This window comes from Pinus tabuliformis, chromosome 2_2 (genome assembly GCF_031772625.1).
Source record: "Pinus tabuliformis cultivar Carrire ecotype Pingquan chromosome 2_2, CPIR1, whole genome shotgun sequence".
In the NCBI taxonomy this organism is placed as follows: Eukaryota; Viridiplantae; Streptophyta; class Pinopsida; order Pinales; family Pinaceae; genus Pinus; species Pinus tabuliformis.
Genome location: NC_142300.1, coordinates 2,536,074 through 2,550,623, shown reverse-complemented (window position 1 = coordinate 2,550,623; position 14,550 = coordinate 2,536,074). Strand labels below are relative to the sequence as shown.

Below are 14,550 nucleotides of genomic sequence, written 5' to 3'. Positions count from 1 at the left end.
ATATGGTTTGAATATTTTAATTTCATTTTAGAGTTAGTTTATATGGTTTGAGTATTTTAATTTCATTTTAGAGATTCTACTGAGGAATTTTTTTTATTTTATTTTTTTTTAATGGTAAGCATTATTTAGATATGAATAATATTTTAATTATAATTTATATTTACATTTACATTTATTTTCTTTTTATTTGTGTATAACTGAATTGAGCAAAAAAATATTTAATATGATATTATAATATCTTTATCAAAATGGGTGAGAGTGTGTTTTTTTGCTAAATAGAAGTATTCTTAATTTTAGTTTTATTAAATTACTTTCTAAATATTTCAGTTGTGAGGATGAGGGTTGAGATATATCTCAAGATATTTTAGTTGTGAGGATAGAGGGTTGAGATATATTTCAGAAGTAATTTTAACTTTTTTTGTTTCTGACTTTAATTTTAAAACAGTTATAAAAATAAATTAAAATAAATATTTCATAATATTTTGATTATGAAATGAGTTATAATTTTTGGGTATGTGTATTGATAAGTCATAAATTGGTATTTTAAGAGACCTCATTTACAAGTTAATAATACCATGGTAAAATAAAGCGAATATCCATGGTTAAACATCTTGTTATAGTGTAAGTTTATTGTAAATATTAAGTTTTTATTGGTTATTAATTAAATATAAATATAGTTAATTACTAATACTCTGTGATATATATTATGATTTTCTTTTATCTATTGTTCGTAATTTTATTAACAAAAAATAAAATTTTGTTTTTTTTTTCTTTTACATATATTTCCCTTTACATTTGAAAAATATTAGACATTAACAACATCACCTTTAATAATTAACATCATCTTCAATATTTTAATATCAATTTTATTAACATTGTTTTTAATATTTTAATATCAATTTTATGAATATTATTAACATTGTTTTTAATATTTTAATATCAATTTTATGAATATGGTTTTTAATATTTTAATATCAATTTTATGCCCCTTATATATATATATATATATATATATATATATAGATAGATAGATATAATAAATTGAAAATTAATTAAAAATATATATTAAACAAAAAAGGCAATAAAATAAAAACATATAATAAATCAAATATTTTAAATATCATAAAATATTAATATTAAATTTTTTGAAAATAAAACATTAGTTTATATATCATATATAAATTATTGGAAGATTATTTTTCAAATAAAAACAAAACTTAACTACCCATCATATATAACTTAATTAAAAATTAAAGAGAGTGTGTATCCATGAATAATAACTAAAAAAATAAATATTTATTTTTAAATATGAGTTTATATATCATATATTTTTAATATTAAAAATTTGAAAATAAATTATTGGAAGTTTATTTTTCAAACAAAAACTCATATATAACTTAATTAAAAATTAAAGAGAGTGTGTATCCATCAATAATAACTTAAAAAGTAAAAGTTAATAAACATTTATAATATATATAGCATTTTTTTTGCTAAGAAGATGTTACTCTTATTTATAAATAATCGTATTTTATAATCTAAAAATATTATTTAGTTTTAGGGGTTTAGTACTATCAAGTCTTAAGTTATAATATATTTATATGTAATTTTTTATTTTAAATAAAATAAATTAGATTGTAATTTCATGAAGTATTTATGTTGTATCTAGGTCAATATCATATTAAAACTTATTATTTTTTTTTGTTTATTCCAATGTGAAAATTATTGGACAGATATTTTTGCACATTTGTAAAAGGTCCTTTAGGGAAGCAAAAAATAAAGGTTGAATGACAAATATTTAATGTGCATCTCAAATCCTATTAAGTAATTTATCTCTTTATATTTTTCCTAGGGGTTACATGTGGGTTGTATCTAAAATGACTAATACAAAAGCAGAGATCTGATTTTTCGGTGAGTCAAAAAAATGTGCATACAAAATCTTTTAGAAGAGAATGCTACCCTCATATTTAGTTGACTGAGTTTAATTTATGCTATGAAATAATTTGGATTTTAAAATTTTGCCTAGTTGTCAGGAGTCTAAAATATCTTCAGAGGTTATACGAAAATAGAGCTGGAAAGCCATACTCATTTTGTCTTGTATATGCAGTTTCTCGTTTTGAAGAAAATGGAGAGAATTGCAATTTGTTGACAAATGTTTCTCTTGTATCTAGTTCAAAATATCTAGTTAATTATGTCACTTTGTTGTCCTTTTTGTATTTTGCGAATCCAATGGAAATGATTTTCATATTACACATCGTGGAAATGTCCAAATAAAAATAGAGTTCCTTAGTGAAGGAAAATCAAAGTTTGAAAGACAACTATTTAACATGAATCTCAAATCCCCCTAAACCCACATCATATTTGGGACCAAGGTCACATTTTCAAAACCAAAAAAAAAAATCTTATTACAAATCATTCCCATGTGTAAAAACAAACAATTAATTTAAAAGTGGATTTATTAATAACAATATCAAAGTGGCATTTCATAATTATTAAAATATAACGCTACTAAGGATTTCAATTACAATATATCACAAAATCATGAACTTATGTACAAAATAGTAACTTATGTACAAAATAGTAAATGCGTAAAATTTAATGGATAAGAGAATAATTATGGTTAAATGGACCATAGAGTTTGTGTAAAATGAAAAGAAGATTTGACAACTTATCTTGAGCTAGTATATTTATGTTAACTTAATTTATTATGTGTTACCCTCTTACATGTGTATTATACATGTGATGCCATGCCCTATAATTCCTATATCCAAACTCATTTTCTTTCAAAGATTTCCCCCCACCATGTAATTGGTAAAAGGATTGGAAGCCATCTTTGCATAGTCTTTGACTCTCGACAGCCTAAGAGTTGATTGATGCTCAATCTTTTTACATTTTGTGAAAGTCTAGAGATGTTGAAACATCGATTGTAGTTTTCTGCAAAAGGCTAAAGCAGCCACCCTATTTCATATCCATCTTTCCTCTACCTCTTTAAAAACAATTTACAAATCACTATAAAACATGAACATTATTTCTTCGTGTAATTTATTAAAAGTTAAAAATATTATTTATATTTTGCAATACCAAAATAATCTATTATTTAACAATAAAAATGAGACATTAAATTTTGCATGTACTCACAAATGGCAACTGTGAGGAATTTATATTCTGCAAATCTAATCCAAATTGGGCAAAGAAGCAATGGATTGTGTAAACTATTAGAATATTGTCACTATAGGGGAGGATTAGACTGGAAAGAGTGAGGACATGATGACAAAGCTAGTAATGTGGCTACCATAATGAACTGCCACATCACCAGTGAATGACAAGGTCCTTTGTGCTCTACCAACAATTTGAGGAAGGGTGGTTGTCATACAAAAGTTTTAAATGATGAATGGGATCCCTCAATTTTAATGAATCAAATAGGTCAGTATGTCCTACTTGGGCATACTTGGCCCAATGATGAGTTGACTACCTCTTCTACTATACAACTCATAGTATATAATATTTTTTTATTTTTTTATGACAGTCAAAATCGACTCATTGTTCACTGATTGTCTTTTTTTTGTCTTCTAAGTTGTTCTTTGGTAATTAGTGAACTTTAATAAAATTGTGTAATTTTTAGCGTAATTGACCTATCCCGTGGACATTAATAAATATTTATATATTTTATCTATAGCATTTATTTTTCGAAATAGTTATAAAACGTATTGGAAAAAAGGGTCACAACTAGAGTACCACAAATCTACGGTCAAGGGTGAATTAAATATACTCCTTACATCAAATACCCCCTTAAGTGGCTTTATGTCAAGTGTAGGAATTTACAGGGTAAGTTCCTCCATCAAAACATCAAAGTACACCGCTCACAAACATATCACAGATCAATACACCAATATTCTTGACGTGGTTAAAACTCTCAAAAAGGGAAACAGTGCACGGCTTGAGCCAACGCGGCCACTTCAGACAATTTATTAATAAAAGAATGAAAATTTACATAAGCTTCTCTCATGAATGGTTACCCTACAAATGACCCTCCATGCTATTTAAATAAAGATCATAGACCAATCGGGTGTTAAGCCACAGATCAAGTGTCGGTAATACCGAGGAGAAAATGAGCCGTCGGATCACTACGTATCGTGACTTTCGGATTGTAAGTTACAAACGTACATAGTAAAGAAACACACTTTACCTAACTCTACACTAGACCAAGTTATACTTAATTATTTCCTATGTGTCGGAATATCATAACATCCCCCCTTAAGAACAACTTGGGATAGGATTGAAGAATGTACAAATATGACACAATAGGAGAAGGAAGGAGGCATTAGATCCTATCCCCCCTTAGTGGCAACTTCCTGAACTCCAACCATAAATCAAAGTATAGTAAACTTCGCCTATGTGAAAGCCTTTGTAAAGATGTATGCAACTTGATCATCTGTTGAACAATATTTCACTTCAAGAACATGGTCATGAATGAGCTTTCTGATGAAGTGCATGTGCAGTTCAATGTGTTTGTTGCGCTGATGTTAGACTGGATCTTTGCATAGTTGAATGGCACTTTGATTATCACACCAAAGTGTAGTCAGATGTTGTTGTTGAAAGCCAAACTCTGACAGGATTTGATGAAGCCACAGGACTTCCTTACTAGCTTCTACGGCACCACGATACTCTGCTTCTGCTGAAAAAAGAGAAATGGCACTTTGTTTCTTGCAAGCCCATGTAATACGTCCTAAACCAAGAGTGAACACATAACCTGCAGTAGACTTCCGATCATCAGGGTCACCAGCCCAATCGGAATCAGTGAAACCAACCAATAGAGGAGATGCTTTTGTACTGTAATGAATCCCAAATTGAACTATACCTCGAACATAACGAAGTATTCTTTTAGCTTCTTTCCAATGACTTTCATGTGGGTTTTGCATGAACCGAGCAATAAGGTCAACAACAAAGGAAAGGTCAGGACGAGTATGGGTCTAATACAAAAGTTTTCCTACAAGTTGACGGTATAAGGTAGCATCAACTTCAGGGGAAGTACAAGTGACTGAAAGTTTGGCTCCAAACCGAAAGGGAGAAGGGGCTAGGTTACAGTCTTCCATGTGAAAATGAAGTAGAAGATCACATGCATACTTGGACTAGGAAAGGGAAATACCTTCCTTGGATTGAAAGACTTGAAGACCAAAAAAATAATGCAAGTGTCCTAAGTCTGTCATTTCAAACTTCCTTTTAAGGCTGGACTTCACATGGTTTATAAGGTTGGGATCACTACCAATAAGGATAAGATCATCAACATAAAGAACAAGAATGATAAGAGACTTGCCCACTTTCTTGGTGTAGACAGTATTGTCAGAATGACACCTAGAAAAGCCAGTGTCTAAAAGAAAGCTATCCAATTTGGCATACCAAACCCGATGGGCTTGCTTCAGACCATAAAGGGATTTCTTAAGCCGACATACAAGGTTGGAGTCTGTTTGTATAAAGCCAGTAGGTTGTTCCATATAGATTTATTTATGCAAATCCCCATGTAAGAAGGCAGATTTAACATCCATCTGATGGACTTCCCATTTGAAAGAGATGGCAAGGGAAAGAACAAGGCAGAAAGAATTTATTTTGGAAACAGGGGAGAAGGTTTCAGTATAGTCAATGCCTTCAACTTGTGAAAAACCCTTAGCAACAAGACGAGCTTTATGTTTATCAATTTTTCCATCTGGTCCATACTTGGTTCTATAAACCATTTGCATCTAACAAGTTTTTGTCCCTTTGGTAGAGGAACAAGATCCCATGTATCATTTGCCAATAATGAACAATATTCTTCATTCATAGTTGCGTCCCAATCTGGATGGCCTTAAGCTTCTGCAAAGGTGTCAGTATCATAATTTGTTGAAGCTTGAGCCAGTAAAGAAGAGGCTCTATCGAACTGAGAACATGTATGTCGCTAATCTGTAGGATTACAGCAAGAGCACCTACTGCATCCCAAGTAGCACGAACGCATTTTGGAAGCTAAGGAGCTGAAGAAGGATCTTGGGAAGGTGGGGGAGGATTGTCATCCTCGTTTTCATCATCTGAAGAAGAGATATTTTCAGAAGCATAAGGGAGGTGGCACATCCATTGAACTAGGCTCGTAGGCCGATATATTTTCAGGAAACTTTACATCTCTTCTAATGATAAAATTTTTGGACTTAAGTGGAATAAGTCTATATCCTTTGACATCTTTAGAATATCCAACAAAAATAGATTTTTCACTTTTAGGTTTTAAATCTTTATGTTTCTCATCTAGAATATGGGCTCATGCTTCACTTCCAAAAAAACCAAAGTGACTTACATTTGGTTTAATTGAGCTCCATGCTTCTTTTGGAGTGATATTCTTTAAAACCTTAGTAGGAGTGCAATTTACTATGTAATTTGCACAGTTAATTGCTTCTACGCAAAAATTAAAACTAAGTCATTTAGATTGAAGCATACAATTAGCCATTTCCTTTAAGGTGTGATTCTTCCTTTCAGCTACACCATTTTGTTGTGGAGTATATGGAACAATATGTTGCATTTGAATTCCATTCTCAGTGCAAAAGTTGATAAATTTGTTGTTACCATATTCTCTGCCATTATCAGATCTTAGCTTAAGAATTTGATGTCCAAATTATTTTTCAACAGAAGTCTTAAAGGTCAAGAACATGTTAAATACTTCACTCTTGAGTTTAAGAAGTATACCCAAGTGCGTCTGGAGAAATCATCAATGAAAGTTAAGAAATGCTTGTAGCCAGAGAATGAAACAGTTGGAAGTGGACCACATAAATCCCTATGCACAAAGTTGTAAAGGGGCTGAGGCGTGCCAAGAGACACGTTTTTCAAAACTATTCCGATGATGTTTTCCGAGAACACATCCGAAACAAACACCATCTCTACAAGATACCATTGGAAGACCTGTCACCATATTTTCTTTACATAGATTCTGAAGGGAGTGATAGTTTAAGTGACCAAATCGCTCATGCCAAAGTTTGCTCACTTCATCATTATGAGCAACAAATACCAAGGGAAGATTTGATGACCCAAAATTGATAAACTTATACAACCTTGTAGAATCATCAGCAATGTCAGTAGCGAAAATTTGTCTAGGGTCCTTAATTACAACATCGTGAGGTGAAAATTCAACGATTTTACCTTCACCTGAATGAGTTATCCGATATAGAGATAGAAGGTGGTCGGATAAGGTTTTAACACATAATACATCATTAAATTGACCATTGTCTAGATGAATAGTTCCAGTCCCTACAACAATAAGAGATCTATCATCACCGGCATATATATTTTTGTTGTTACAATCTTTAAATAATAAAACATGGCTTTGTTTTTGGCCCTGTGATAAGAAGCTCCAGAATCAATGAGTCATTCATGAGAATGAGAAAAATAAGATACATTTAGTGCATAACCAAATCGAGATGTTTGACAACCACATGCAGAAAGAGTTATTCCTAAAGATGAAGTTGAAATTGAAGAGTGCTCCAAATGGATGTTATGCTTCTTCATTGCTGCTTCCAAGGCTTCCATCTTCTTAAAGCATTTGGATTCTAAGTGGCCATTTCGATTACAAAAGTGGCAATATCTATCAGTCTTCTTCCCTTTGTTTTTATTTGCCTTATCATTTTGTTGAAATGATTTTTCATTTTGAGACTGAAATTGCTTAGGACCCTTGTTTGGTTTAGGACCATTCCTTTTAAGATACTGCTTCTCAGGATTCTTTGAATTTGGTTGTTGTTGGGCGACTAAAGTTTTCTTAAAAGAGTTTCCAAGATTAAGAAGACCAAGATATAAAAGCTTTTCTTGTTCTCTTATTAAAAAATCGCAAAAAGCATCAAAAGAGGGGGACTTGTAGTCTTGTCCTTGAGACATAAAGGCTTTTCTAGTAAAATGGAAGGTGGAAACAAACACAAAGTAGGCTAGTCCCAACTTATAGTAAGAATGGAATAAATAAGGCTACCATCTTCTTTCTTAACCTTAAGACCTTCTAAGAGAAGTCTAAGGGTCTTGAACTTGGACAAAAAATCTTCAATGGAAGAAAAATTATTGGGGTCCAATGTAAGCAACTCATTTTCGAGTTGATGGGCTCTAATTTCATTTTTAATTCCAAAAACTTTAGTGAGTTGTTACATTGCTTCATTAGGAGTATCAAGTTCTGCGATATGGAATCTAAGGTCTGGAGAAATTAACATCCCTATCAACCCACGTGCTTGATCTTGTCTATTTTCCCATTTGGCTGCCTTATCTTTATCTTAAAATTTGGTTTCTTGGCTTGAGGCTATTCTGTAAAGATCTTTACTTCTAAGTAAATACACAATGTAAGACCACCATTGGAAGTAGTTGGTGTTGTCAAGAATAACTTGGCATAGACTTTCCATTTTAACAAAAGCTAAAACTGTAGATGTTGAAACTAAGTATTCCAATGGAAAGATCTCGAAAAATTAGGCTGATTAAAAAAAAACAGCTCTGAAAACGGCTTCCGGATAAAGAAGTTATGGCTTTTTGAAAAAAAGTTGTTGAAGATGCCAACTAAGTGCGTGAATGTGCGAAAATGAATGATAATGTTATATTTAAAAAAAAAAAATCACCCCCTTTCCAAACTTAATCTAATTAGTTCACTTTAAAAAAAAAAATGTGATTCACTTTTATAAATAAGTGAAAGTCACTTTTACAATGGTACTTTATGAGCTACCCACTAAATTGTAACTTAAATAAAAGATAAAGAGATTTTAGAATTATAAGTGACTCACTTTTTAAAATGGGTGATGACACTTTTACATAAAGTAACTTTCAAACATTAGTTACATGTGTTTTTTGAAAAAATAACTCAACAAAAGAAAAGGCTTGAAGTCAAAACCTCTATTCTCATAAAATAACTTTGGACCAAGTGAGCTAATTTAAAAGGTTAGTAATTTTTTTATTTTATTTTTTTTCAAGTCATTGAAGCTTTAGGGTGCGTGCTTGAAAAAACTCTTTTTTTGCCTACAAAACAAAAACCACAAAACCCAACACGGACATATAAAAAAAACAAACCTTACGGCTTGAAATTAGCTTTAGCCGGCAACTAAATATTTTCCTCAATGTTTCTGATTTTCCAAGATCACGCTAAGGCGCGGCAGAAAAGAGCATACGCATGAAAAAAATCTTTCCTTTCTGTTTCTGATTTGCCTAGATCACACAGAGTCACAATGCAAAGAGTATACGCAGAAATGAAAGGTATAGATTGGTAATAAAAAACAGAGAGCTAAATAAACCAAAATAAATAGAGAGATGAATAGCTAGAACTGCAAATAAATATTGTATACCTCCAGATCTTAAAAAGACATAGCTAAGGCTACCGGAAATCTTTTCGCGTGAAACAAAAGGGGTTCCTCACTAGAACAGATGCTCCTAACACAATAGAGTAGTCCTCTCGACCCGAAAACAGTGAAAAAAAGTAGATCTAGGAAACAATAGTCGAATATAGTTGTACTGACTTTAGATTTGGATCACCAACGGATGCGACCCTCAAATAGCTCTGATACCATGTAGGAATTTACAGGGTAAGCTCTTCAATCAGAACACCAAAAGACACCACTCACAAACAGAGCACAGATCAATACACCAGTGTTCTTGACGTGGTTAAAACCCTCAAAGAAGGAAACAATCCACAGCCTGAGCCAACGTGCCCACTTCAGGAAACTTATTAATAAAAGAATGAAAATTTACATAAGCTCTTCTCATGAAGGGTTACCCTACAAATGACCCTCCATGCTCTTTAAATAGAGATCATGGACCAATCGAGTGTTAAACCACAGATCAAGTGTCGGTAATACCGAGGAGAGAATGAACCATTAGATCACTACATATCATGTCCGTCAGATTGTAAGTTACAAAAGTACATAGTAAAGAAACACACTTTACCTAACTCTACACTAGACCAAGTTATACTTAACTATTTCCTATGTGTCGGAATATCCTAACATACCATTACCTAATTATAAACATTAAAATGGTTAAATAGATTCATGTCAATGTTGGTAGGAAGCTCATAAAATAGGCAGTCTTTGCTCTCCTAGTCCCATAGTTATCAATTTTTAATTAGTGAGAAAAATAATCAAATGCATATCTACAGCCATTGCCAACAAGCTAACATGGACAAGGCCCCACAAGTGAGACCATGAACAGAGAAAATACATTTACAAAATGCCTTCAAATTCCAAGGCTCTGTGGATGCACCTCTATAGCATTATATGGAAGATAAAAATCCATTATCCAAAAATTGCATGCCTTTGAGGAAAGCAGAACATGGTTTTACAAATGTTGCATAACCTCCCTGAGAAAATACAATGGCCTTCTTTTACGCCCAACACCCTTCACATGGCTTTTTTTGAAAAACAGGACGTTGCATAGTTTAATAACCCAAAATTTATGTTGAACCAAATTGTAAGATATGCAAAAATGGCTGGCATGCAAACACGGTGATTCTATTAAACCCTAGAACAGACTACAGTTCTATAGTACAGTTTATACAGGTGGATATCTAATCAAATGCATATCCATACTCATTGCCAACAAGCTAGCATAGATAAGGCCCCACATGAGACCATGAACAGAGACTAGAACATTTACAAAATGCCTTCAAAATCTAATGCTTGGTGGATGCACCTCTACAGCATCATGTGAAAGATAAAAACCCACTATCCAAAAGCTTGCATGCCTTTGAGAGAATTCCGGACCTACTTTTATAGCTGTTGCATCACCTCCTTGAGAAAATACAATGGCCATATTTCGTGCCCAAGACTCTTCACATAGCTTTCACAAACAAAACAAGACCATTGCATAGTTCAATAACCCAAAAGTTATGTTGAACCAAACACGGTGATTTTATTAAACCCTAGAACAGACTACAGTTCTATAGTACAGTTTATACAGGTGAACATACATTAGATGTGCATATTTAATCAAATGCATATCCATACTCATTGCCAACAAGCTAGCATAGATAAGGCCCCACATGAGACCATGAGCAGAGACGATAACATTTACAGAATGCCTTCAAACTCCAATGATTTGTGGATGCACCTCTACAGCATCATGTGAAAGATAAAAACCCACTATCCAAAAGTTTGCATGCCTTTGAGAGAATGCCGGGCCTAACTTTTATAGCTGTTGTATCACCTCCTTGAGAAAATACAATGGCCCTATTTCATGCCCAAGACTCTCACATAGCTTTTTCAAACAAAACAAGACCATTGCGTAGTTCAATAACCCAAAAGTTATGTTGAACCAAATTGTAAGAAATGCAAAAATGGAGCTGATACGCAAACAATGGTGATTCTATTAGACAACCCAAAGAACAGGCTACAATTCTATATTACAGCTTATACAGGTAAACATACATTCGATGTGTATATTTCTGAAAGCTTCCACATTAATCAGGCTAAATATGTACACACAAGGACATAAATGAGTTTGTATGACAATATGGGCACCCCTGTATTAGAAAGTCCTAACAGCTCGTTCAGGTCAAGCAACCATAAACCATAATTGTACGTGTATTTGAGGTTGGCAGCTGCAAGTGTACAAATCTATCAAAACAGATTTCTTCTGCCTATGTTACCTCGGGCCAATAGAGCTTTACCTTCAAACATATTATTTGTGAAATCCCATCGTAATATGTGCTGTATTCTATGATTACAATCAGAATACATTCCTAGACAAATTTTCTAGAATCTAAAGAGAGTTCACACCTTATACAGCAGACTAAAGTTCTTGCAGACATGAAGAGAAAAAAGAACTAAAAAAATATCATTCAAGTTCATCAGCACAAACGCTTGAATGCTATTAAGAAAATATGGAATCTTGGCAGAAAGCATGGCAAGGTTTAAAACTAATACATTCGGGTCATTCACCCCCTTTGCATATGGTGTGCTCAAGGAATCAGATGATGCTTCTCAAAAGGGCACCTCGCTACTGCCTTGAGGCTCACCATCAGTAGCTGTTACTAAGGCTCTTGACAAGTCTGTTCCTTTGAATCACTCTTTCAAGATGTAATCGGTCAATCCCAAGCACTCCCCTTGGAAAGGAAGGCCTTGTTGTAGGGCACTCTTTCATTGTAGAGAACCAATATCACCCCTCCATTATGAATTCCTTTTAAGCGGGGTTAATGCATACATCCATGATTACAAAAAAATGCCCTGATCTACAGATTCAATGGACAATAACACACATGTACAGATCACATTCACTGGATTGACTCCAATTGGACAAATTACACAGTTACTCTTTGTTCAAAAAGATTTCCCATCATTTATTATATTTACCTGAAAGACTGCAGAAAGGTCATGGAAGAGAAATCATAGTTTTGGGGCAGAATTGGCCTCTTTCTTAGAACCATGGTTCCCTGAATTTCATCCTACTTTGACTATTTCCTCAACCCCAATATAGGTGAGATTGTTGAACCTCCCCCTCTACCTGTGGAAAGAGCCTAGAGGAGACCTTCCAAAATAATTAGAGACACTTTGGGCAAGTATATTAAGTCTGATCCAAGACAGGAGGAGAAGGGTATTTTTACCTGTGCCACAATATGCGTAAAGTTGGACCTGAAGGTTTACCAGATAGGATTACCAGATAGGATTATGAGACTCAAGATCTGAAACAGACCCAATGGTTGGACTTCCAGTCTTCTACAACACACTCTTCAAATGCAGATTTTGGAAGTCTTTAGATGCTCCCCTAATGCTTTAAGTGACAAATATCCACCGCCTATCAAGAGGTAAGACACCATTACACTGGGGCCCCCTTGCAGGAGCATCCCAGTCAATTTTTTTCAGGAATCAAACATTAGTGACAGCTATAACAGCACCTTGCTTTCACTGACCCAGTGGACCTCTTATGGCTAAAAATGCAGGCTATGTTTGATTGCTGGGAATCTAAAGCAAGCCTGTCAAAGAAGGATTATCAATCAAATTCAAGAGCAGCTTCCCTCCATTCCAAAAGAAAGCTTGGACGGCTTCAAAAAATCCAAGAAGGAAGGAGAAAATTGGGTCAACAGTCAACACTGATACAATTGACCCACGGCCAACAGCCACAAAAAAAAACCTTCTAAAGTTAATCAGCTGAAAAATCTTCTAGCTGGTGAAAAAGACTAGCTAGGATTATCCAATTCTTTCTGCGTTGGCAAAAGGAGCAGCTCTTCACATCAATATCCCCTCTCAAGTTCTTATATCCCAAAGTCAGAATCAAAAAAGAAGCGCAGTAAGGATCAAGGTTGATACTCCTTGTTTTCTTAATTTTCAGTCAACTAACTCTCTTAGTAATTAATGGAAAAAAAAACATAGCATAGAATTTTGTTATGAAATTTTGAACTGAATGTGATCTTGGATATCAAGAAATGCAAGTAGAAAATGGGTACAACTGCTCTGCACCCTGTCTTTATAGTAATACAAATCACTTGTTTCTGTTTAAAAAAAAAACTCCATCAGCACAAGATCAGGTTTCTCAAAAAGAAGAATGTTTCCATAAAGTTTACAATCTAAGCTGAACCACAGTTCACAAGATGTGAGATAAAGATTCAAGTTCCTTGTTCTTAGCAAAAGATTAAGGACATTTAACCAACATATAATACAGCATCTTCCTGTCCCTCAGGAAGATGAGTAAAAGCAATCAATTTGGGATTTTCTTGGAGACAGCCCATATTTCCCTAAAACAATATAACATCCACTCAATAATAGACAGTCTGCAACATACAGAGGATAGGTTCAATTTTTACACTTGAAATCCTGTCACAAGAGATTGCCTGAATTTCTTCTTATCATATCTCATTTTTAGCCTTGTTTATTACACTCTCTAATTTAGCAGATGTTATAATCATCATGATATTTTAGTAAGCATGACTCTCAGCTTTAATAATGTTTCCAGATGCCCTTCTAAGTCAGCACTGCTGTCTCAGCTTCTGATGAGACATTATCCTCTTTATCATTTTGTGCCGTTCCATCCTCCCCAACATCTCCAATTTGAAACCCTTGTTTGAAACGATCATAATTAGTTGGCTCTTTTGACTTGTATGGACGCTCGCCAAGCACTTGCACTAAATCATCCTGATGCAAAACCTCTTTTTCAAGCAGCAATTTAGCCATCTTTTCCACTCCTTCCCTGTGCTGTTCAATTAACTCTAAGGTCCTTGCGTAAGCTTTATTTACCCACTCACGTACTTCATTATCAATAATTTCTGCTGTTTCATTACTGTAAGGCTTAGTCATTTCGTAAGAATCTTCCCTTTGAGGAAAAGATAGAAGACCAATTTTTTCACTAAAACCATATAATGCAACTTGTGCATATGTCATCTTTGTCACCTTCTCCAAGTCATTTTGAGCTCCAGTTGAAATTTTTCCCAACAAAACCTGGAAAGTTCAGTGTTAGTCATTTTTGCAAGCACATATGTAACACCTAACAGGCTGATAAACAGCACATGAACAAAAGATATGAAATGTGAAAGATATATATACTGTTTGAATATATATATATATATATATATATATATATATATATATGAAAATCAAC

At 33.5% G+C, this 14,550-nt stretch overlaps 1 protein-coding gene across 2 annotated transcripts in view; it reads right to left on the bottom strand.

Moving 5' to 3' along the window:
* Positions 1-13,484: 13,484 nt before the first annotated feature.
* LOC149191250 (ATP-dependent zinc metalloprotease FTSH 8, mitochondrial-like) overlaps positions 13,485-14,550 on the bottom strand; it is a 118,770-nt gene continuing 117,704 nt past the window's right edge. For both annotated transcript variants that reach the window (XM_089404144.1, XM_089404143.1), the window contains one exon: positions 13,485-14,390. In XM_089404144.1, the coding sequence (XP_089260270.1) occupies positions 13,917-14,390 (474 nt within the window). In that variant the 3' untranslated portion in view covers positions 13,485-13,916. The remainder of the gene's footprint in view (positions 14,391-14,550) is intronic.